This window comes from Bos javanicus, chromosome 5 (genome assembly GCF_032452875.1).
Source record: "Bos javanicus breed banteng chromosome 5, ARS-OSU_banteng_1.0, whole genome shotgun sequence".
Classification (NCBI taxonomy): domain Eukaryota; kingdom Metazoa; phylum Chordata; class Mammalia; order Artiodactyla; family Bovidae; genus Bos; species Bos javanicus.
The window spans coordinates 94,000,002-94,024,909 of record NC_083872.1 but is presented as its reverse complement, the minus strand read 5'-3'; the positions used below and the strand labels follow the sequence as shown (position 1 = coordinate 94,024,909).

Genomic DNA, 24,908 nt, shown 5'->3' with positions numbered 1-24,908 from the left:
TGGCAAGTGCCAATTTGTAGTTGACTGAAGTTACATCCATAAATACTGTTGTGGGACAAGGAGGCTTGAGATGTTGTTGTCATTCAGTTGCTAAGTTGTGTCAGACTTTTTGCAACCCCATGGACTGCAGCACGCCAGGCTCCTCTGTCCTCCACTCTCTCCTGGAGTTAGCTCAAACTCATGTCCTTTGAGTCAGTGATGCCATCTAGCCGTCTCACCCTATGTTGTCCCCTTCTACTCTTGCCCTCAATCTTTCCCAGCATCAGGGTCTTTTCCAATGAGTGGGCTCTTTACATCAGGTGGCCAAAGTATTAGAGCTTCAGCTTTAGCATCAGTCCTTCCAATGAATATTCAGGACTGTGATCTGCTTTAGGATTGACTGATTTGATCTCCTTGCAGCCTAGATACTGGTATTGGAATAACTACACCTTTCTTAAACACTCCCCTTAAGTCTTTACAAAAGCTATACTAAGCTGATTGTGTAAGAGCTGACCCAGTTTAATTTCTTCCTCTGAACCCTTTCTGTTCAGAGTGGGGAAGCAAATTGTCCAGGATCACTGATTTGGAAGACTTTTAGGTAATCTACACCAAAGGTTACATCGTTGTCAGTGCCAGCCTTTCGAAGCAGGGAAAGCAAAGTTCAACAGAAGTATCAGCGACTTCTAATCAGGTTCCTTCCTTGCCCCGCTCCCTAGATTTAAACCTTCTCTAAAGCTTTCAGTGGTTTCAACACTGAAACCTTTAAAAATTGCAACTGCATAAACTTGAAAGGTCCCCAGGCGCTGCAGCGAGAAAGTGGCCTTTGCAGTTGAGAGCTTCCGCCCGCGGGGAAAAGAAAGAGTTCCGAAAGCGCAACCGATGGGCGGCGGTTACTCCGAGAGAGAAAAATCAGGCGACTTAGGGGAGGAGTTTGGGCGAGGTCGACCCGAGGGCTTTCAGCTACCCGGAGCCAAAAGCAGAGGAAATTAACCAGAGGGGGCGTGGCCTCTGTGTCCCGCCAGCCCCGCGCAGTGAAAAGTCCCACAGCTCCCGCGCGACGCGCTTCTGGGACCGGCTCGTGGTCTTTCTCCTGCTCAGATTCACAGCACCTGCTCGGGAGTGGTGTGTAAGTAGAGGGTGAGAAGAGAGAGGGTGGCGCCGGGAAGGGGGCCGGGGTGGCAGGTGCAGGCTTGGGGTATCTCTGCCGACCTGAAACTTGTTTGCACAGAGTAACTGCTAAAAGTTTGCTTTTCAATCCACTACTTTTAAAAGGGAGTTTCGTTCCTTTACCCCCCAACCCCGTAGATAAACTGTCAAACTCCAGGATTAAAACTTGAGAGAATAATTCTTTTTGTGTTTAAGTGATGATTTACCTACTTTGAATTCTCAAGCCAAGGGAGCATCCACTTGGAAAGGGCGCCAGTTGAGCTTTGGGGGAGTAAAACGTGAGCTCATGTAACAACAATCGAGGAATGGCTGCAGTTTAAGAAACTTCTGTTCATCCTAAGGGGGTAAAATCCTGCAGAACTTCTGAGATCCAGGACAAACTGGCCTTTGCATCGCCTGAAAGATAGAACTTGCTTTTCTTGGTTCACTTTGACAGGCCAGAGAAACATCAGCAAGGTAAAAATAATAGTAATAATGAACAAAGTGCAGCATGACCTGAATCAGATCCTATTAGATGAATTAGATACCACAGAGTCAGACATGACTGAAGCAACTTGGCAGCAGCAGCAGCAGCAGTCAGTTGACTGGAAAGCTAAGGATCAAACCCCTTGGGAAGGTTCTCAACTGTGGGGGTGGGTGGGGGGAGCCCAGTCTGGAGGTGGAAGCCATGTGGAAGGAGTAGAGGAGAGAGGAGCCCTTCCCTGGGAGTTAAGGCCTCATCTGTGACTGCCATTGCTGCACTTGGGCGGTGGGGGCCAGGGTGCCTGCAGATTCTATCTCCCTGCTGCGGCGTTCTTTGAAATAGTCACAAGCCCTTTTGGTAGTCCTGACACCACTTTTTATTTTCTCCTTTTCCCTCTGCTGTTTACTCTCTAAGAAAGTGCCAAGTGGGCTGTCATCAAACATTATTGAATAGCCTTTGGAAACTTGTCCAGACCCCCAGCTAACAGGCTTTAAACCAGGCCAGCCCAGTGTTCTCAGAGCCCTAGCCTGCTGTGAATACCAAAGAAGACACACCTTTTGAGTTCTTGGGGAATTAGGCTGGTATTGAGTTTTGCTGTCTTCTGAAGTTTCCAAAGTAAGAGGCCTGTGTGTGTGTGTGTGTGTTGACCATCTTTGAAAAATAGCAAATCAGTCCAAATTTGCATATTACTTTCTGTGGCAGGGGCGGTTTTTCTGAGGGTTTGAGAGTGGAGTTTCTTTAATGCTGAGACTAGAAAAGGAGGTCAGCATAGTTTCCTGAGCATAGTCCCCCTCCCCCCACAGCCCAGCAGCATTCCCCCCACCCTCACCCCGAACACCTGGGCCCTGAAGCATAGGGGGCCATGTCTGCAGTCACTCAGTCTTTTCCATAAATTCTAGAACTCACAAACAGCAAGGAGACCACTGAACTGTCTTTTCTCTTTATCTCACGGGCAGTGTTCTGTTGCTTTAAGAAGGTCTGAAATCGCAGAGTCCTGACCATGGGAATGTGTGCTCACATTTTCTGTGTTGCACAATATTGATGGAGAAAGGCCGCCATAAATAAGAGAACTTTGCTCTTTTTGGCCAAGAGTCTATAAAGAGAAGCGGGCTATTTCTCAGTTAATAGTATCTGTCACTAAACTGTGATAGACAATAAGGGGTGGGGGTGGGATTCTAGGGGGAGAGTGAGGGGGATAAAACAGGAAGGGGATTTGACAGAAAGAATTCCCCAGAAGACCAGGGTAGTCCAGAATTCTCCTTGATGGGGGATAGCCTACAGGTCCAATATTAGAGAAAACTGGGTTCCAGTCTTGGGCCCTCCACTGTGAATTTGGGTCAGATTACTAATTCTACCTCTCTGGGTCTCAGTTTCGTTATATGTTCAAGGTAGAGATGAATATTTGCTCTGACTACTTGAATTTCTCCAAGTTCTCAAGAGAGATAATGCTATGGCCTTTGAAAACTCTGAAATTGTATCCTCAATGCTTAGAACAGTGCCAAGGTAAGGGCTTATTTATTCACCAAATACTTACCTAGCACTTACCAGATCCCACTGCCTTTCTTTTTTCATTTTTTTATTTCAAACTTTTTATTTTGTACCACGGCATAGCCAATTAACAATGCTGTGACAGTTCCAGGCAAACAGGGAAGGGACCCAGCCACTCATAGGCACACATCCACTCTTTCCCAGACTCCCCACTTTATGCTCTATTCACTTAATCCTCCCAAGAGTTTTGTGAGGTAGGAGGTTTTATTAACCTCATGTTGCAGGGAAGATTCGTTAATCACAGCTGGTAAATGACAGAATTGGATCCACTACATCTAGTTCTGGAGCCTGTCTTTGTCCTTTGTAAAGGCACCCCCTCCACATTAGGTGACTGAGTCCCCTTCTCTGGTGAGATAGGTACATATATTCTCTATTATGCCAACCAATGAAAGGGACAACACACTGTCCAAATAGAATTCATCACTGGAATAATTTCTGTAACTCATCACCAAGTTTCATGTTTTGCTCTGCTTACTTTTCTTAGAAAATTTCTACTGCATTCCTTGACCACTCAAACCACTGAACACTTTAACTTCTGAATTATTATTATTACTGCTCTACCGCTCTCCTCTCTCGATGATCTTTCATGAACAAAGTTTCTAGTAACTTCTTTTTGGAGTGCAGTGCAATGGCATGGTGCAAGTTCAAGGCAGCTATCAACAAATAAACCTTGAAAAAAAAAGTCTAGATTAGCGCCACCTAATTTTATGCTATAAATTACTCCTATTTCTTAATGTCTTACCTTTAGCTCTGCTTACCCCACCCTCAGATGTGCTGGGAGTGGATCACGTCCATCCTCAGAGGCGATTTGTGGGCCCACAGAGTGCAGTGTCAGGAGCTCAGTATTGGCCATCTCCCAAAACCACAGACTGGAGGAGCTAAGCCACATTCTTGGGGATTGAGAAATTCTCTCTGTGAAGTACACTTTGTGCATTGTTCACATTTAGAGGGGAAAAAAAAAAAAAAAATCCTGCCGTTGACCTTTGTCCCCAACTGCTCAAGATTTTGTGTTCTTTTCCCAGCAACAGTCTGAAAGTCTTCCACCTTTTCTCCACTCTTTCAATACCCATGTTTACTGAGAGAAAACCATCTTCTCAACTTTTCTTTCACTGCTAAATGCATTTCATTCTGAGAACATTGGTGAAGACCTACCAAAACCTGTTGACTTTTAAAACTAGGGTTGGATGGTAGCACCTCCTACTTGATAAACTTTTCTTGTTTTTTTTTTTTTTAATTAACCTCCCTGCTGTGTCTGTCCAGAGACATAGGATTTAGGGATTCCTTATTAAGCTAATTACTCCAAGTGCACTGTGAAGTCGGAGAAGGCAATGGCACCCCACTCCAGTACTCTTGCCTCGGAAATCCCATGGACGGAGGAGCCTGGAAGGCTGCAGTCCATGGGGTCGCTGAGGGTCGGACACGACTGAGCGACTTCACTTTCACTTTTCACTTTCATGCATTGGAGAAGGAAATGGCGACCCACTCCAGTGTTCTTGCCTGGAGAATCCCAGGGACGAGGGAGCCTGGTGGGCTGCCGTCTATGGGGTCGCACAGAGTCGGACACGACTGAAGTGATTTAGCAGTAGCAGTACTGTGAAGAAGAATGCAGTTTATTGGTGACTCCTCCCCACCCCCATACTAGAACAATAGTAGATACATTAAATGTTGCGAAAAGCAAGGGGTGAAGGCTTCCTGGCAGTCTAGAGGTTGAGACTTTGCCATGTAGGCAGGTGTGGGTTTGATCCCTGTCAGGGGTGGGGCACTAAGATCTCACATGCCTTGGTGGCCAAAAAAAAAAAAAAAAAAAAGCCCCATAAAACAGAACCAGTGTTTTAACAACTGGTTCTTTGCCCAGCAACAGGTTGGGAAGAAAATCCACAGCAAAAAAAAAAAAAAGAAAAATCTTTAAAAATGTTACTAAAAGTATAATATTATCTTGCACTGAGAAATGTGGACTGAAAAAAACATAATGTGAGAGCTATGAGTTCAGTTTTTGTTGAGGCTTACTGAGGACTGTAGTCCAGGAGACAGCCCCTCAGCTAGCTTCTCTAAAGCTGAGGAACTTCTCTAAAGAGGTAGATGGAGAAGTCAGTATATAAATGATTTGGTAAAGGGGGTATGTGCAGTCAAACCCAGATCTTGGTAGAAGGTTGCTGCTGGTTATGAGGAATAGATGTCTCCATTAATGATTTTAGTGCTTTTCTAGGTATGAGAAGATACAATAAATCTGGCTCATAAAAGTTTCTCCCGGAAAATGTCTAACTATCTGAAAGCCAGTTTTGCCAGTTTTCCTAGAACACAGGGTGACTTCTTTCAGATAACCTCTGAACTCCTTTCAGGGCATGATAAAGATTCTCATAGAATCAGATGGCAAGTGACAGTCTTTAGCTGGCAGAATCTATCATACTTGCTTTCAAGACTACTGACTTGTGGAGGTGGATTAATTTGCTACTGTGTGTGTGTGTGTGTGTGTGTGTGTGTGAGTGTTTAAGCTAAATGCAGCTGATCCTTGAACATCATGGGGGTTGGGGACCTATCCTATGGGTAGGTGAGAATCCACGTATAACTTATAGTCACCCCCTCCTTATACACAGTTCCTCTATATCCATGGCTCTGCATCTGCAGATTCAACCAACTACTGATTGTGTAACACTCTGGTATTTAGTATCGAAAAAAATCCAAATATAAGTAGATCCACATGATTCAGATCTGTGTTGTTCAAGGGTTAACTGTACATTTCTATTTGCCTGAACCCAAGGAGGCTATTTTTAGCCTACCTTTCAAACTAGAGATTGCTTAGGAAGCTTTGGGTTTTTATTTCCAAAATGGGACTAATACTTACCTCGTAGTATAATTGGAAGAAGAAGGAAGATAACTGGTAGAATGGGTGCTGGCACTGGGGCAGGTGTAGGGTAGGGGCAGGATAGGCATTCACTCAATGTTAGCTGAATCAGAATTAAGCAGTTTGCAGTCTCTTGAAGGAGACAGTGCAGTGTGGTTGGTTTATGAGATGTGAGATCAGAGACTTGGGTTCTTCTCCCAGTGTGGCTGCTCAATATCTCTAATTTCCATTTTTTTTCATCTGTAGAATAGATATACTCATGAGGATTATAGTCTTATAGAAATTATGTAAGGTAATGCACATAAAGTGCATGGTATAATATAGCCAAGTCTTATAAAATTAAATATATATGTATTATATATATATATAGACATATATATAGACTTGTCACATTCAACAGTAACATACAGACAACTGGATGACCAGTAGCAGAGTCTGGAAAGATATATAGGTTTATAGATTTTTGGTAGATGGATAAAATGATTAGAATAATTTCTCTAAATAGGTTGCATGCAGGGGTTGAGTTTTAAAGGCAGGAACAGATATGTCTGCAAGAGGCAACACTCCATGCTAAGCCAGTAAAATGGTGTTTAAGCTTGGGTATGAGAAAAGATGGGCTTCCCAGGTGGCACTAGTAGCAAAGAACCCACCTGCCAACGCAGGAGACGTAAGAGACTCGGGTTTGATCCCTGGGTCGGGAAGATCCCCTGGAGAAGGGCACAACAACCCACTCCAGTATTCTTGCCTGGAGAATCCCATGAACAGTGGAGCCTGGCGGGCTACAGTCCATAGGGTTGCAGAGAACTGGACATGACTGAAGCGACTTAGCATGCATGCACATATGCACTCATGATAAAAGATGTGTGTTTATGTGGAAGAAAGAGAAGGTGTAGTAGTGGGGCTGATCATAGAACAGAGGAGGTTAAAAAGAATGTCAGATAGTGCAGACTTTGAGCTTTTTCCGAAATTCTTACCCACTTGGATTTGAGTATCATCTGTGCACCCCTTCTTCCTCCTCCTGAGCACTTCCCCAGTTACTCTTCCAACTCTAGATTCAGGGAGTTACATTCCATTTACTCTTGACAGCTTTTCGATGGGAGTAAATATAGAATATGAAGTGACTTGAAGAGTTTTGTAAAGCTAATCCTCCTCCCCTTGTCCCTTCTATGAAAGTATCATAAATGCTTATTTCTCCCCCCACATTTGCAAGCCTTTTATTTTGTTTCCATTATCCTGTTTCACCCTCTTCACTTGTGTTGGTGTGAATGAGGACCCTGGTCATGGTGATAGTGATGATCATGATAAGGAGATAATAAGCTTTATTGAGGGTTTTCATGGACCTGGCACTGTGCTAGGTATGTTCCACATGTTATCTCACTTAAATCTTGACAATAACCCACTAAGTTGGGAGATGCCAACTCATTGGAAAAGACCCTGATGCTGGGAAAGACTGAGGGCAGGAGGAAAATGGCGGGGACAGAGGATGAGATGGTTGGATAGCATCACCGATGCAATGTACCTCAGTTTGAGCAAACTCCCGGAGATGGTGAAGGACAGGGAAGCCTGGCGTGCTGCAGTCCGTGGGGTTGCAGAGTTGGACATGAGTTAGTAACTGCTGAACAACAACTATTCCTATCTTACCAATGAACAAATCCAGTTCACAGAGGCTAAATCTCTCAAGCAAAGACAATAACCAAATGATGTGACTGGAATTCAAATCCTGGAGTCTGAGATCTTGATTACCACTGAAATGACAAAAGGTTGTGAACTGGATTTATAAAGAAGGGCGTGTATGAGAACTTAGGCATTTCTACTCAAACATTAATGGTACTACTATGTACATAGTCTGATGTTTTGAAAGAGATTCATGGATTCTGGTTTGTGTCCAATTTGTGGCTCATCTTGATGCAAAATATAATTTTATTCTAGCTTTAGTGAAGTTAACCTGTGTATATTTGCTTGTGATAACCCCTATATTTTCATTTTCACACAGTACTTGTTTGATATGTTCAAGCTTAATAATATAGAACCAGAAAAAACCAGGGAGGGGGTGAGATGAATTGGGAGATTAGGACTGACATATATACACTATTGATACTATGTATAAAATAGATGACTAATGAATGAGAGCCTACTCTACAGCACAGGGAACTCTACTTAGTGTTTAGTTGTGACCTAAATGGGAAGGGAATCCAAAAAAAGAGTGGCTGTATGAATAGGTATAGCTGATTCACTTTGCTGTACACTAGAAATTAATACCGGAGAAGGCAATGGAAACCCACTCCAGTACTCTTGCCTGGAGAATCCCAGGGACGGGGGAGCCTGGTGGGCTGCCGTCTATGGGGTCGCACAGAGTTGGACACGACTGAAGCGCTTTAGCAGCAGCAGCAGCAGAAATTAATACGACATTGTAAAGCAGCTGCTGCTGCTGCTGCTGCTGCTAAATCGCTTCAGTTGTGTCCGACTCTGTGTGACCCCACAGGCTCCCCTGTCCCTGGGATTCTCCAAGCCAGAACACCAGAGTGGCTTGCCATTTCCTTCTCCAATGCATGAAAGTGAAAAGTGAAAGTGAAGTCGCTCAGTCGAGTCCAACTCTTAGCAACCCCATGGACTGTAGCCTACCAGGATCCTCCGTCCATGGGATTTTCCAGGCAAGAGTAAAGCAGCTATACTCTAATAAAAACAAATTAAAAAAAAAGAACACCATGGATAAGAGCAAAGACTATTTGTATTTCTTGACTTACATAAAAAGAGTAACTTAAATAAATGATTAAAATGGAAAAAAAAAGAACTAAAAAAAAAAACATGATACTATTCATTAAAAAAAATCTAAATGATTATTTTTTCTTCAAATAACTCAAAATATTTTCAAGAACAATGTGGTTAATACTGTAGTATAAGGACACCAAGTGACCATCAAGTTATTTGGGGGTATTTATATCTGTTTTTTCCTATCTTATCTAAAATCTTTTTAACATTCCAGACCAAAATCCAAAAAATGGCCAACCTTTCACAGCTAATGGAGAATGAAGTATTCATGGCCTTTGCCTCCTACACGACGATTGTGCTTTCAAAAATGATGTTTATGAGCACTGCAACTGCATTCTATAGACTGACAAGAAAGGTAAGACATGGGAGGCAGTATTTTAACAGTTGGGATTCTGGAAAGCAATTTTCTTATATTTTTTTTTTTTTTGTGAAACCCAATGGCATATTGTTTAATACTGTAAATGAATATGCAGTCATTTAGTTCAAGTGGTTCTGATATATTTACAGAATAGGTAGTTTCTCCCAGAAATCAGTAAATGGTTGTTTGTTTTTATTGTTCAGTTAGCATATGAGATTTCTGAAGTATCAGATTTTTCAAGGAAACTTTGTGATATTGAAGTTAATTTTGCTAACTAGAGCTTAGAAAATAGTCACTTTCTAGACAGTGAATTGATGTTTTCAGCTCTATTACAGATCAGGGATATGCCTTAGGGCACAGAATTAAGTTCTTATTGTTATCAAGAGAGTCTCTATGATTGGGACAAGGCATTTGAATTCTGTGTTGTTATGATTTCTTAAGTGAATAGTATTTCTACCCAGCATTATAACAATTTTTTTTTTTAATGGAGGCTTGGGGAAGGTGGTAGAAAGTTTTGAAACACATAACCGATATAGAGGGGTAGAGCTTCCCTGATGGCTCAGTAGAAAAGAATCCGCCTGCAGTGCAGGAGATGCAAGAGACATGGATTCAGCCCCTGGTCTAGGCAGATCCCTGGAGGAGAAAATAGCAACCCACTCCAGGATTCTAGCCTACAGAATCCCATGGACAGAGGAACCTGGCAGGCTGCAGTCCATGGGGTCGAGAAAAAGTCGGACACGACTGAGTGACTGAGCACGCAGCCTGTATGCAAGTTGGTTTTGTGACAACAGTGACATGGGTAAAGCAAAGCTACACAGTTAGATGGTTTTTACTGGTGTGACTCCTGTGCCTGTTCACCAGCTTCTTTCTGGAAAACATCATTTCTCTCTCTTGGTCCCAGTCCTGAGTTTCTGTCCTCCAGAGCCTTGCTTTATTTAGAAGTCATAGTCCTCCCTAAGGTATTTCCTTATTACTGTCTTGAGGTATCATTCCTTCCCAATGATGTTTGCATTTTAATGGGGCACATATCCACACGGGTAAACCTCTTGGCTATAAAGTGGCTGCTACTACCGGGTCTTAACTCAGTGGTAAAGAATCCACCTGCCAGTGCAGGAGACATAAGAAATGAGGATTTGATCCCTGAGTCAGGAAGTCCCCTGGAGCAGGAAATGGCAACCCACTCCAGTATTCTTGCCTGGGAAATCCCATGGACAGAGGAGCCTGGTGGACTATGGTCCATGGTGGTCTCAAAAGAGTCAGACACAGCTGAGAGACTAAACGAGCAACCACCAGATCCTCACTATCCTCTAGAAAACTGTGATGTCAAGGACAGCAGAAATGTTGCTTGTCTTAGAAGAAAAGGGGAAGGGAATTCGAATTTGTGAAGTGCCAGTGATCTATGCTAGGCACCGTGACACTCTGTGTGCCAGGTCATGGAAGCATTTTACATAATTGTTAGCATTATCCTGTGAGATGAGCATTACTCTTCCCATTTTATGGATGAGGAAATCAAAATCAGAGTGGTTCAGTAGTTTTCCCAAGATTACACACCAACCAAGCCTGAGGCTGAGATTCAAATTCAGATTGGTTTAAACTCCTATTTCAAGCACTTTCTGTTGTAATACATTATTTACTTACTCAAAATCTCTTTATTGAACATCCAGTATGTGCCATGCATTTATTTCAGAACCAGACAGACAGATCTGCCCTCAAGAGCTGATCAGTTCTCCTCAACATCTTTATCTGAAATAAATGCTCATGTCGTATTAAGAAAAATACTATAATATTTATGAAGTTTCTCAGCTTAAATTAAGGCTAATTTTATAGTTCATGTTTTTCTTTATTATAAATCATTAAATAGTGGAACATAAGTATTTTTAAATGCATGTTTCAAGTTTCAGGGATAGGGAAATCATTTCAAAGAGCATAATAATGACAGGAAGGACTATGTACAAATATGCCCTGGAACATGTGCTTGGTGTTTATCGGAATACAATTCAGCTTCTTATATTTCACTGGATTGTTCAACCTAAAGTTTTAGTTAATTCAGAGGAAAAAGAGGCACACATATCCTAACAAAGTACAAAACACTTTACCTCTCCCCACTCTTTTATGCTGCATGCCTGTTCTCTGGTATCTTTGGCAAATAAACTTATGACTTTCATATGAGCCAATCAGTTGGAAATAATGTTCTTCAGGAAAAGTGCATCAACATTACTATTAAATGCCAGTTCACCACAATAATAACTTTTTATTATTTTAATGAGGACTCAGAATTATACTTTTTTCTGGTTTTGCTGCCTTTTCACTCTTTTTATTTATTGGTTTTTATTTAAGTTCTTATTTATGCTTCTCTTTAAAAATTTTTTACACTGTTATTAAAAATTCAGGTTTTAAGAGAGATGCTTTCTCCTGTGTGTATGTGCTCAGTTGTGTCCAACTTTCTGCTACGTTATGGACTGTAGCCTGCCAGGCTCCTCTGTTCATGGGATTTCCCAGGCAAGAATACTGGAGTGGGTTGCCATTTCCTCCTCCAGGGGATCTTCTGGACCCAGGGATCAAACCTGCATTTTCTGTGTCTCTTATGTTGGCAGGCAGATTCTTTACCACTAAGCTACATGAGAATCCACATTCTTTCTCCTAACACTGGGTTTGATCTATAGCTCCCAAAATTTTTTTTTCACAATGACCAACTTGGATGCCTGTATTTCTTCTGATAAAATATGAATATCAGGTAGAGTACCCCCCCGCCCCATGTTATTTGGTATTTGAAATAGGTTTGTTTTTTTCTTGGTATTTGGAATAGGTTTTTGCCAACCCAGAAGACTGCGCGGGCTTCGGCAAAGGAGAAAATGCCAAGAAGTATCTTCGGACAGATGACAGGGTGGAACGTGTTCGAAGGTAAACCAGTGTCTCCTGAAATGACTCATTTGATCACAGGATGTTGGTCTCAGAGTCAAGTGAGGATGTTGGGGTCTTGAAGAAAAAGAAAAGTCAATCATTTTACCTACTGTGTATAATTATAGAAAATTAGCAATCTAGAAGTTTCCAACTATCACTGTGATTGCATGTATTTCCAATTTAGCTTTTCTGTGCACTTTGTTAGGGGTAATGACTTTGTTCTGTGTAGGGATTTATCAAAAGTAATGACAGGTAGGAGGTGAAATGAGGACGGTAGATTCTTGCAGTTTTTGTCCTCTTTCTCCAGAGGTGAGACTGTCAGCTTGGGTAAAAGTTTGAAGAACTAGGTATTTTTGTATAAAATGGAAAGTATGAACTTGGGAAATCTCTACCTATCATCTCTCTCTCTCCCTCCTTTGTAGATATTATATTTAATGTACAGAGAATTCAGTGAACAATGAAAAGCAAAAAGCCAAAATACCATCTACCCAGCTTCCTAGTGATACCACTAATAAACTTATTTTAAAAGCACATTCAATTCTAGTTCTGAAGGTATATTTCTTAATCCTTGTCATAAAATGATGTAAATTACAAACTTTTTCTTTCACCTTTACTGAAGCTTAATTGACAAAATTGTAAGTGTACAATTTGCAGTGTACAATGTCATTTGATACACATATATGTTTCTAAGGAGTCCTTCCATTGAATTAGTTGACATTAATTAATGAATTTCATTAATTAACACTTCCATCACCTCTCAGATTTCATCTCTCCTCCCCTCTCTTTTGGTGAGAACATTTAAATTCTGCTCTCATAGCAACTTTCAGTTATATGTGCTATGTGCTCAGTTGCTCAGTAATGTCTGACTCTTTTGTGGCCCCCTGGACTCTTAACCCGCCAGCCTCCTCTGTCCATGGAATTTTCCAGTCAAGAATACTGGAGAGGGTTGCCATTTCCTACTCCATGGGATCTTCCCGACCCAGGTATTGCACTCGCATCTCTCGCATCTCCTGCATTGGCAGGCCGTTTCTTTACCACAGTGGCGCCTGGGAAGCCCCAGCTTTCAGTTACACAGTTACACAATAACAGTGTTATCTGCTGTAGTCAGTGTGTTATCCTTTAGATCCTCAGACCTTGTTCATCTTATAACTGACACTTAGTACTATTTTCTCAACCTCTCCAGATTTCCCCCAACCCCTATCCCCTGGCAACGACTACTTTCTGTTCTTATGAGTTCAGCCTTTTTTCCTTTTGGTAGATTCCATTTATAAATGATACCATACAATATTTGTCTTTCTCTGTCTTAGTGATTTCATTCACCATAATGTCCTCCAGGTTCATCCAAATGACAAGATTTCCTTTTTTTTTTTTTTTAAGACCGAATAATATTCTGATCTTTTTGGGATAATGGTAGGTAAGTTCTGTGCTATGCTGTGCTGTGCTTAGTTGCTCAGTTGTGTCCAACTCTTTGTGACCCCATGGACTGTAGCCCGTGAGGCACCTCTGTCTATGAGGATTCTCCAGTCAAGAATACTGGAGTGGGCTGCCATGCTCTCCTCCAGGTATCTTCCCAACCCAGGGATTGAACACAAGTCTCTCGCATTGCAGGCAGATTCTTTTAACATCTAAGTCACCAGGGAGGACCTTCCAAACTGTTCTCCATAGTGGCTGTACTGGTTTACATTCCTGGCAGCAATGTAGAAGAGTTCTCTTTTCTCCATATTCTGGCAAGTATTTGCTACCTCTTGCCTTTTTCACAGTAGCCATCTTAATAGGTGTAATGTGATAACTCATTTTAGTTTTGATTTGCATTTACCCACCTGATTAGTGATGGTGAGTACCTTTTCATGTACCTCTTGGCCATTTGGATGTCTTCTTTGGAAAAATGGCTATTTGGGTCTCCCTTTTTTAATTGGATTATTTTATTTATCTATTAGTTTGGGGCTATGAAATTGTGAGTTCCTTATATATTTTTAATATTAACTGCTTATCAGATATGAGGTTTGCAAATATTTTTTCCCATTACATAACTTGCCTTTCAATTTTGTTGATGGCTTCTTGTGCTGAGCAGGAGCTTTTTGATTTGATGTAGTCCCACTTGTTTATTTTTTTTTTTTTTTGCTTTTGGTGTCAAATTCAAAGATATCATTGCCAAGACCAGTGTCAAAGAGCTTATAACCTTTATATTGCCTCTAGAAATTTTATGGTTTCAGGTCTTATGTTCAAGTCTTTAATTCATTTTTGAGTTGATTTTTGTGTATGGTATAAGATAGGGTTCAGTTTCTTTTGCATGTGGAAATCTAGTTTTCCTGACACAATTTACTGCAGAGGCTGCCCTTTCCTGCTGTGTATTCTTGGCTTCTGTGTAAAAAATTGAGTATACATGCCTGAGTTTATTTTTGGGTTCTCTATTCTGTTCCATTGATCTGTGAGTCTGCTTTTATGCCAAAAAAATACTGACGTGTTGTCTATAGCTTTGTAATGTAGTTTGAAATCGGGAAGTGTGAAGTCTCCAGCTTTGTTTTTATTGCTCAAGATTGCTTGGATATTCAGGGTCATTTGTGGTTTCACACAAATTTGCAGACTTTAAAAAAAAAATTCTCAAAAAATGCCTTTGGGATTTTGAGAGGGAGTACATTGAATCTGTAGATTACTCTGGGTTGTGTGGACATTTTAACAGTGTTAACAATTTTTCCAGTCCATAAGGAGAGAATATCTTTCCATTTATTTATATTTCTTCTATTTCTTTCATCAGTATGTTATGGTTTTCAGTATATAGCTCTTCCCCTCTTTGGTTAAGTTTATTCCTAAGCATTTTATTCTTTTTGATGCTATTTTAAAGTTTGTCTTCCCCAGGTGACTTAGTGGAAAAGAATCCAGTTGACAAGCAGGAGACAGGTTCAATCCCTGGGTCGGGAAGATCCCCTGGAGAAGGAAATGGCAACCCACTCCAGTATTCTTCCCTTGGAGATCCCATGGACAGAGGAACCTGCTGGGCTACAGTCCATGGGGACTCAAAGGGTCAGGTACAGCTTAGTGACTAAACAGCAACAGCAATAAAGTTAGTCTATTTTATCCTTCCAAAAAATCAGCTCTTCGTTTCATTGATTTTTTCTATTGTATTTTTAGTTTCTATTTCCTTTATGTCTATTCTGATCTTTGTTATTTCTTTCCTTTACTAATTTTGGGCTTAGTTTGCTTTTCTTTTTTTAGTTTCTTGATACGTCAGGTTAGGTTGTTCATTTGAGATTTTTTTCTTAAATGTGGGCATTTATCACTATAAACTTCATTCTTAGATTTCCTTTGCTGAGTCCTCATGAGTTTGGTATGTTCTGTTTCTATCTTTATCTGTCTCAAGATAGTATTGATTTCTCTTTTTTCTTTGACTTGTTTGTGAATTTTCCAGTTTTCTTTTTGTAATTGATTTCTAGTTTCATATTGTTGTGGTTGGAATAAATGCTTGATTTTGCACTTCTTAAATTTATTAAGACTTGCTTTTTGGCTTAAGATATGATCTATATTGGAGAATGTTCTATGTGTGCCTGGGAAGAATGTATATTCTGTTGCTGTTGGATGTAAAGTTCTATAAATGTTTTTTAGGTCCATCTGAGCTAAGTGATCTTTCTAGATGATCTATCCATTGTTGAAAATGAGATATTGAAGTCCTCTATAATTATGGTATTGTTATTTCTCCTTCAGATCCGTTACTGTTTGCTTTATATATTAAAGTTTCCTATGTTGGGTGCATATATATTTACCAATGTTATGTCCTCTTAATGCCTTGATCCCCTTTATCATTATATAATGAACTTTTTTGTCTCTTGTTACAGTTTGTTTTGATATAAGTATAGATTTTTCAGCTTTCTTTTGGCTTCCTTTTGCATGGAATATCTTTTTCTACTCCTTCACCTTGTGTCTATGTATGACTTTAACTCTTCATAGGCAGCATATTGTTAGGTCTTGTCTTATTTTTGTCTGTTCACTCATTCTTATTTGATTGGAGAAGTTAGCCCATTTTGATTTAAAGTAATTTCTGATGCTTCCCTGGTGGCCCAGATGGTAAAGAATCTGAATGCAATGCAGGGGTCCTGAGTTTGATCCCTAAGTTGGGAAGATCCCCTGGAGAAGACAATGGCTACCCACTCCAGTGTTCTTGCCTGCAGAATTCCCAGGACAGAGGGGCCTGGCGGGCTACAGTCCATGGGGTCACCAAGAGTCAGACATGACTGAGTGACTAACACTTTCACTTCACTTCTTGTACTTATTGCCATTTTGTTAATTTTTTTCTTCGTTGTTTTGGAATTCCTTTGTTCCTTTCTCTTTCATTGTGATTTGGTGATTTTTCTCTAAGGGTAAGCTTTGATTGCTTTCCTTTTATCTTTTGTGTATCTACTATGAGTTTTTACTTGGTGGTTACCCTGAGTCTTATGTAAAACATCTTGTTTTATATTAGTAATAGTCTATTTTAAGTTGATAACAACTTAGCTTTTAATGCATGCAAGTGACTTAATGACTAAACAACAACAACAAATCTTAATCCACATTTTCTAACTGATTTATTGAGAAAGTTGAGGAAAGAGCCAAGTTTATATCAAAAGGAAGAATATGAAGATGTGCACAAATGCAGGATTGAAGACTAAGTTAATCTTGAGACTATATACCATAAGGGAATCTGCAGAAATCTTTGGAGGGGCTTCAGACTTTCCAGAAAATCAAAAGTGAAAAGGCAAATATGATCTTGATTCTAAAGGGATTAGATGCTGCAGTTGATACCTGAATTAGAGAAGTAAATTTTTTTTTCAGTCTCCATTTCATTATCTATTTATACTCACCAAATTTTAGAAGTGTAGTCAAATATATTCATGGTGTTTCCTATCTTAACTATTCATCAGAAAACTAAATATCTAAATGTTTAAGTATGGCTGTGAAAACTCCTCACCGCTTCTTTAATTTTATATAATTTTGCTTATCCTGTGAAATGTGTCTAGAATTACACCACAGTGTAGGTGTGCAGTAGAAAACACTAAATGAAGATGGCACATAACTTCAGTGTTTCTCGTGTTAGAAAGATGGATTGGCAATAGAATCTCAGTAGAGGAAATTCTTCAGTGGGGAGGTCAGTCAAGATGGTGGCACAGGGGGCTCCTGAACTTCTCTCTTTACACTCGTGTTGTTGTTCAGATTGTTCGGTGGCTAAGTTCGGTGGCTAAGTTCGGTGGCTAAGTCAGATGTGTCTGACTTTGTGACTCCATGGACCACAGTATGCCCATGAAAGCTTAGCTAAAGAAATAGTATTTGGGGATTTTAGATGCCTTCCACTCTCCCTTCTCAGCCCCTACTTCTGTCTCTCCTTGCCCATGGGATGGTATTTCTAGAGGAGAAAGCCATTATCTAAGCTGACCTTCTCATCAGATTGTGAACAACAAATAAAATTTAGTGACAACAATTGCCGTTAGTTGTGAAAGGAGTGAGTGCCCTTGAGCAGGTGCAGGGACTGTGTGTACAGCGCCCCCTGGTGATCAGACACTGGCTTTTCAATGTGGCAAGAAAGAATCTCCAGGAAAGAGAAGCTTCTAGTTTCCAGGTGTATTTTTTGAGATCAGATCAGTTCTGTTAACAAAGTGATTTACTAAATCACTTTTGGAGATACTTTTCAGAATAAAAGTTCCCACAATCTCCCCTCTCCATTTTTAACCTAGAATTTTTCTTTTTCATTACTTCTATTTGTAATTATCAAGTTGTTTCTATTAGCATATTTTGGTGACAGGGACTGAATTTGGCTACAAAGGGCATGAAAATTATGCTTTTAGGCATGTGATATTGAGAAAATATACACTACACATATGGGACCCTTAATTAAAAATATAAAGTAATATGTGTTGAAATGTCAAGATAAGTAGCCTAAAGTAAGTTATTTATATTTTGGGCATATGGAAATCAATAATGATTAGAAAGCCTTTTACATTATGCATTTATTTAATCCTATCCCATATTGTTCTAGAAAGAATTCAAGACTATATACATTGCCCATGTGTGTGTGTGTGCATGCGTGTGCATGTGTGCACACACACGCACACTTAGTCGCTCTGTCATGTCCAACTCTTTGCAGCCCCTTGGGCTGCAGCCTGTCAGGGTCCTCTGTCCATGGGTTTTTCCAGGCAAGAATACTGGAGTGGGTTGCCATTTCCTACTCCAGGGGATCTTCCTGACTGAGGGATCAAACCCACGTCTTTTGCATCTCCTGCATTGACAGGTGAATTCTTTACCACTGAGCTACCTGGGAAGTCCCATGTACATTCCTTACAACAAGATAAAAACCAGGGCAGCTGAAGAAATAAGGTGAAACATTTAAAAGAGAAAAAAAAAGGGTTTTAGTACTTAGGAAGAGATGTTTCGAATAAGCTACCTTCAGTGAAGTTTAATTTGGGGATTTTAGATGCCTTCCACTCTCCCTTCTCAGCCCCTACTTCTGTCTCTCAATAGAGAATACCTCTTTATTGAGACTTTTCAGTGGGGTCCAGTTGACACTCACTGGGAATTCTTGAAGGAAGTGGAGGATGGGATAAAACTTAAAGCTAGATGATTCCTTTCTGGCTCCAATGCATGAATGAAGCATTTATTGAGAGATTACTGTGTGTCTCACTGTCACTCCTTTTATTGGAATGCTGTAAAATGGCTTTAAGACTGACTCCCTGCCCTTGAGGGGTCTATAACTTTTCCACTGAAAAGCAGACTAACGTGCATGTGGTACTTAAAGAATGATATAAAGCTATCTCTCATTAGATGTTAAGTAGTAGGATACAAATATAACTTCCTAGGGTCTTTGGGAATATTTCATAAGGGAAGAAGTTGAAGAATGTTAGGATTTGGAAGGAAAAAAGGAGATGAGAGAACATGGGAGTTTGGAAAAATTTCTTTGCAGGAACTTGAACACACTGCTACACGATGAGCATAAAGAGCTTTGGGTAAGAGAAAGGAGTCAGCTGGTCTGGTGTGAAGCTCCTTTTGCGGTTGGCCACCCCCTGACAGTTCTCAATGATGTATAGCAACTCTGGTTTAGGTCAGGGCGATGCTGAGATCCGAGTGGTTCTGATCTGACTGAAGCATCTTGAGCACAGAGCAGGGCTGGAGTTAAGGTCAGTCCAGAGCAAGCTTGCACCAAGGGGCATCTGCCCAAAAGAGAAAGGACATGGGAACATGGGATGATGGAGAGGAAGTAACAGACCCTGGTAGAAAGGCTCATAAAGGTGGATGTCCATCTGCTACTAGATTTTGGTAGCCATCTAGGAATGACACAGAAATGAAGGAAGCTTCCCCTTTAGGATGCTTTCTTTTGTTTGAGTAGAGAAAGGGTTACAGTGGGAAGGTGATACTGAACTACAGCAGATGCTCACCGGGAGAGGGTGTGTCTGCGGTGGGGTCTAAAAGGAAGAGTGATCGACAGGTACACACTGTTATATTTAGAAAGGATAACCAGCAAGGACCTGCTGTAGAGCACAGGGAACTCTGCTCGATATTATGTGGCAGCCTGGATGGGAGGGGTGTTTGGGGGAGAATGAATACTTGTATATGTATGGCTGAGTCCCTTTGCTGTCCACCTGAAACTATCACAACATTGTAAATCGGCTATACTCCGATATAAAATAAAAAGTTAAAAAATAAAATTAAAAAAGAAGAGCATATAAGATGGCATAAATTAACACAGTGTGAGGCTCCGTTGAAAACCGGCCTTACTAGAACAGTGAGGAATACTGTGAGACCATTTTGAGGGTTGAGGACAAGGAAAAAGAACTGAATGAAAAAAATAGAGGGAGGCCAGAAAAAATGGAGAGGCCAGTAAGTTCCAAGGAACCCCTGCCCTTGAATTTCCTTCCCCAAACCCCCACCACTGGAGCTATTTACCCCCAATTTTCCTTGACTTTCTTCTCTGTTTTCACACTGTATTCTATTTGTCAATTGCTTAATATAGACTTGGGGCTTCCCAGGCAGTGCAGTGGTAAAGAATCTGCCTGCCAGTGCAGGAGACATAAGAGACACAGGTTCGATCCCTGGGTCAGGAAGATCCCTTGGAGGAGGAAATGGCAACCCACTCCTGCATTCTTGCCTGGAGAATCCCATGGACAGAGGATCCATGGACAGGCTGCAGTCCATGGGGTCACAAAGAGTTGGACACAACTGAGCAACTGAGCGCAAACAGATTTCTACATGGTCTCATCATTATAGGTTCTTTCTCAACTTTAAAAATGTCTGTCCTTTTAGAATGTGGTAAAGGAGAAAAGTAACATGGCCTAGATGGGAGGTGAAGAAATATCTGTGGTCCAGCAGGAGAATTCAAAGGATCCAAACAAATACCCTTGATGTAATTGGTGATGTGAGCTCATCTTTAGTAGAAAATAGTGTTTCTGCCCTTTCTTGCCCACCTCGCTTTCAGTAACCCTTGGGTTGTTCCATAAAACAGAGGGAACAAGAATACTCATACCCTTTCTGTCTTGGCTTTATTTAGGAACATGTGGTTGTTTATTTAAATCTTTCAAAATTGTTATGTATCTAAGTTACTGTTACCTTCTGCATGCCTTTATGTTGTTATTTTGTTTGTCAGGAGAACTTAGAGATAATCTACAGAAAACAGGAGAAAGGAAAGGAGATGATAATGGTGATCTTTCAGATCAAATCAGATCAGTTGCTCAGTTGTGTCCGACTCTTTGTGACCCCATGAATCGAAAAAAGTGAAATTCGCTCAGTCGAATTTCAGTCCAGTCAATGGACTCTTTGCCACCCCATGCACTGCATAGTCTATGGAATTCTCCAGGCCAGAATACTAGAATGGGTAGCTTTTCCCTTCTCCAGGGGATCTTCCCAACCCAGGGATTGAACCCAGGTCTCTATCTTTCATTTTGAAATATATATCAATAGCTTGGGTTTTTCTTACCTTGGGCGTGGGGTATCTTCACGGCTGCTCCAGCAAAGCGCAGCCATTGCTCCTTACCTTGGACAAAGGGTATCTCCTCACCGCTGCCCTTCCTGACCTTCAATGTGGGATCGCTCCTCAAGGCCCTCCTGCGCCAGCGCAGCCACGGCTCCTTGGACGTGGGGTTGGTCCTCCCGGCCATCGTCCCTGGCCTCTGTCCTGTGGTTGCTCCTCCCCGCCGCCGCCCTTGGCCTCGGGCTTAGGGGCGTTGGGTAGCTCCTCCCGCCTGTCACCCCTGGCCTTGGGCTTGGGGCGTAGGGTATCTCCTCCCGGCCGCCGCCCCTGACCTCGGCGTGGGTTGCTCCTCCCGGCCGCCGCTGGGATATTCCAAATCCTGAAAGATGATGCTGTGAAAGTGCTGCACTCAATATGCCAGCAAATTTGGAAAACTCAGCAGTGGCCACAGGACTGGAAAAGGTCAGTTTTCATTCCAATCCCAAAGAAAGGCAATGCCAAAGAATGCTCAAACTACCGCACAATTGCACTCATCTCACACGCTAGTAAAGTAATGCTCAAAATTCTCCAAGCCAGGCTTCAGCAATATGTGAACCGTGAACTTCCTGATGTTCAAGCTGAATTTAGAAAAGGCAGAGGAACCAGAGATCAAATTGCCAACATCCGCTGGATCATAGAAAAAGCAAGAGAGTTCCAGAAAAACATCTATTTCTGCTTTATTGACTATGCCAAAGCCTTTGACTGTGTGGATCACAATAAACTGTGGAAAATTCTTCAAGAGATGGGAATACCAGACCACCTGATCTGCCTCTTGAGAAATTTGTATGCAGGTCAGGAAGCAACAGTTAGAACTGGACGGGGAGCAACAGACTGGTTCCAAATAGGAAAAGGAGTTCATCAAGGCTGTATATTGTCACCCTGTTTATTTAACTTATATGCAGAGTACATCATGAGAAACGCTGGACTGGAAGAAACACAAACTGGAATCAAGATTGCCGGGAGAAATATCAATCACCTCAGATATGCAGATGACACCACCCTTATGGCAGAAAGTGAAGAGGAACTCAAAAACCTCTTGATGAAGGTGAAAGTGGAGAGTGAAAAAGTTGGCTTAAAGCTCAACATTCAGAAAACAAAGATCATGGCATCTGGTCCCATCACTTCATGGGAAATAGATGGGGAAACAGTGGAAACAGTGTCAGACTTTATTTTTCTGGGCTCCAGAATCACTACAGATGGTGACTGCAGCCGTGAAATTAAAAGACGCTTACTCCTTGGAAGGAAAGTTATGACCAACCTAGACAGCATATTCAAAAGCAGAGACATTACTTTGCCAACAAAGGTTCGTCTAGTCAATGCTATGGTTTTTCCTGTGGTCATGTATGGATGTGAGAGTTGGACTGTGAAGAAGGCTGAGCGCCGAAGAATTGATGCTTTTGAACTGTGGTGTTGGAGAAGACTCTTGAGAGTCCCTTGGACTGCAAGGAGATCCAATCAGTCCATTCTGAAGGAGATCAGCCCTGGGATTTCTTTGGAAGGAATGATGCTAAAGCTGAAATTCCAGTACTTTGGCCACCTCATGTGAAGAGTTGACTCATTGGAGAAGACTCTGATGCTGGGAGGAATTGGGGGAAGGAGGAGAAGGGGACAACAGAGGATAAGATGGCTGGATGGCATCACTGACTCGATGGACATGAGTCTGAGTGAACTCCGGGAATTGGTGATGGACAGGGAGGCCTGGCGTGCTGCGATTCATGGGGTTGCAAAGAGTCGGACATGACTGAGCAACTGATCTGATCTGATCAATAGCTTACAAGTTCTATCAAAATCTCAATTTATAGTCTAGATTCTTAAGAAGTTTTTAACTGTGGAAACTAGAACAGAATTACCAGGTTTGAGAATTAAGTACTTTATAAATATATTTATAAATATATATATTTTTTATAAATACACACTTTATATTAAAAAAAAATCCTGTCAGTAATTGACGTGTCTTGTGTTCACGATCGTAGCCAGAGGTGCCATGAATTGGAGAAAAAGTTGTGTCTAAGCCACGCTTTCTGTTTTCTAGCTGTGGTATGAAATTCAGATCTAGGATGCATGACTTTCCCTTTATTATTGTCTATCATGTTTGTGTATATTTTGCCCCATCACTACTAACTAATTCCTTTTGTAATTTTAGGATAGGTTGGCTGACATTTTTCCCATGTTTGAAAGGCTAGTTATATATTCTGTAATCTGTATGTGAAGAAAATGGAATTCTTGATATTAAGATTGGTAAATTGATTTCTGGTAACCTAGTGGCTTGGGTGAATGGGCAAGGGTGGTATCAGTGACCATTTTGCATCCTAGCACAAGTGAGGGGAGTCTTAAGAACAATACTAACCCAAAGGATTTTCTGCTTTTGGGAAGAAGAATTTTTATAAGAGGAATCTTGAATTGCTGTTGTACAGACCTCAGAAGAAAAAAATATTTTATATGTATAAAAATAATGGGAGTTTTATTATGTAGACGCACTTTTGATATTCTTGGAAGTGCAAAAAGCCTTCTTTCTTATATATTGAGATACACTGAAAATAAAAGAAACAAAATAATGAGTCATTCTAAATAACAGCCAAGTGGATAGGGAAGCAAGGGAATTTGAGAGAAATAAAATGAATCTTACTTTGCATGTTGAAGATCCATTAACACTTCTATTTAGTTTCAGAAGAGAGGGGAAAGTGAATATATTTCTGCTGATTTTGAAATTAGGGTTTTACAAGTCATCTTTTTTTCTACAGAGCCCACTTGAATGACCTTGAAAACATCGTGCCATTTCTTGGTATTGGCCTTCTGTATTCCTTGAGTGGTCCAGACCTCTCTACAGCCATCCTGCACTTCAGACTCTTTGTCGGAGCACGAATCTACCACACGATTGCGTATTTGACACCCCTTCCCCAGCCAAATCGCGCTTTGGCTTTTTTCATTGGCTATGGAGTTACACTTTCAATGGCTTACAGATTGCTGAAGAGTAAACTGTACCTGTAAAGAGAATCATACAACCCATCATCCAATGATTTTCTAAAAATTCTGTACTTCCAATTTATAATGAATCCTTTTATGATTTTAAGTGGGAGGGAAGCAGAGAAATTAAGATAGAGAAAACCCAATCTGCATATTAATGCCACCAATAGCCTTTATTCTTATTTTGTATTTACACAGGACATTTAACATAATTTTTAATTCCTTTGTCTTATTCATAAAGTACTTTGTCATAAATTTTGATTATAATTTGTAACATTTGTTCAACATATCATATTTTAAATCTTTAAAAAGAGTACGTACAGGTATGTTAAACCTGTATTTCAGTGTTGATGAAATGGGTATATGAAATAAAGAATTCAGAGGATAATTTCATTTAGTTTTATTTTTCTCAAAATATTTACAAAAGTTTCAAGCTACAGAAAAGTAGTACCATGAACTTTTATATATGTTTCACCTAGATTTACCACTTGTTAACGTTTCGCCATATTTGCTTTAGTTCCATCATTCAATGTTTTTTCTGAACAATTTGAAAGTTGTTCAATTGCTAAGTCATGTCTGACTCTTCTTTGGCCCCATGGACTGTAGCACACCAGGCTTCCCTGTCCTTCACTATCTCTGGGAGTTTGCTCAAATTCCTGTCCATTGAGTTCAGTTGCTAAGTCGTGTCTGACTCTTTTTGGCCCCATGGACTGTAGCACATCAGGCTTTCCTGTCTTTCACTATCTCTGGGAGTTTGCTCAGACTCCTGTCCACTGAGTCAGTGATGCCATCCAACCATTTTGAAAGTGAGCTGCTTGTAAGACACTTCACTCTAAATACTTTAACATGTATCTTCTATGTACAAAACAGTCTCCAAATAACCATATCATCACACCAAAGAAATTTAACTAAGATGGTATAGATGAACCCATTTGCAGGGAAGAAATAGAGATCT

General features: G+C 40.8%; 1 protein-coding gene across 1 annotated transcript; it reads left to right on the top strand.

Annotated features, from left to right (window-relative positions):
• The first annotated feature begins 481 nt into the window (after positions 1-481).
• On the top strand, positions 482-24,341 carry MGST1 (microsomal glutathione S-transferase 1). Its single transcript, XM_061417733.1, has 4 exons — positions 482-1,105; positions 8,983-9,123; positions 11,933-12,027; positions 23,731-24,341. The coding sequence occupies exons 2-4, from the start codon at positions 8,998-9,000 to the stop codon at positions 23,975-23,977; spliced, it is 468 nt and encodes a 155-aa protein (XP_061273717.1). The 5' UTR covers positions 482-1,105; positions 8,983-8,997; the 3' UTR covers positions 23,978-24,341.
• Positions 24,342-24,908: the final 567 nt, after the last annotated feature.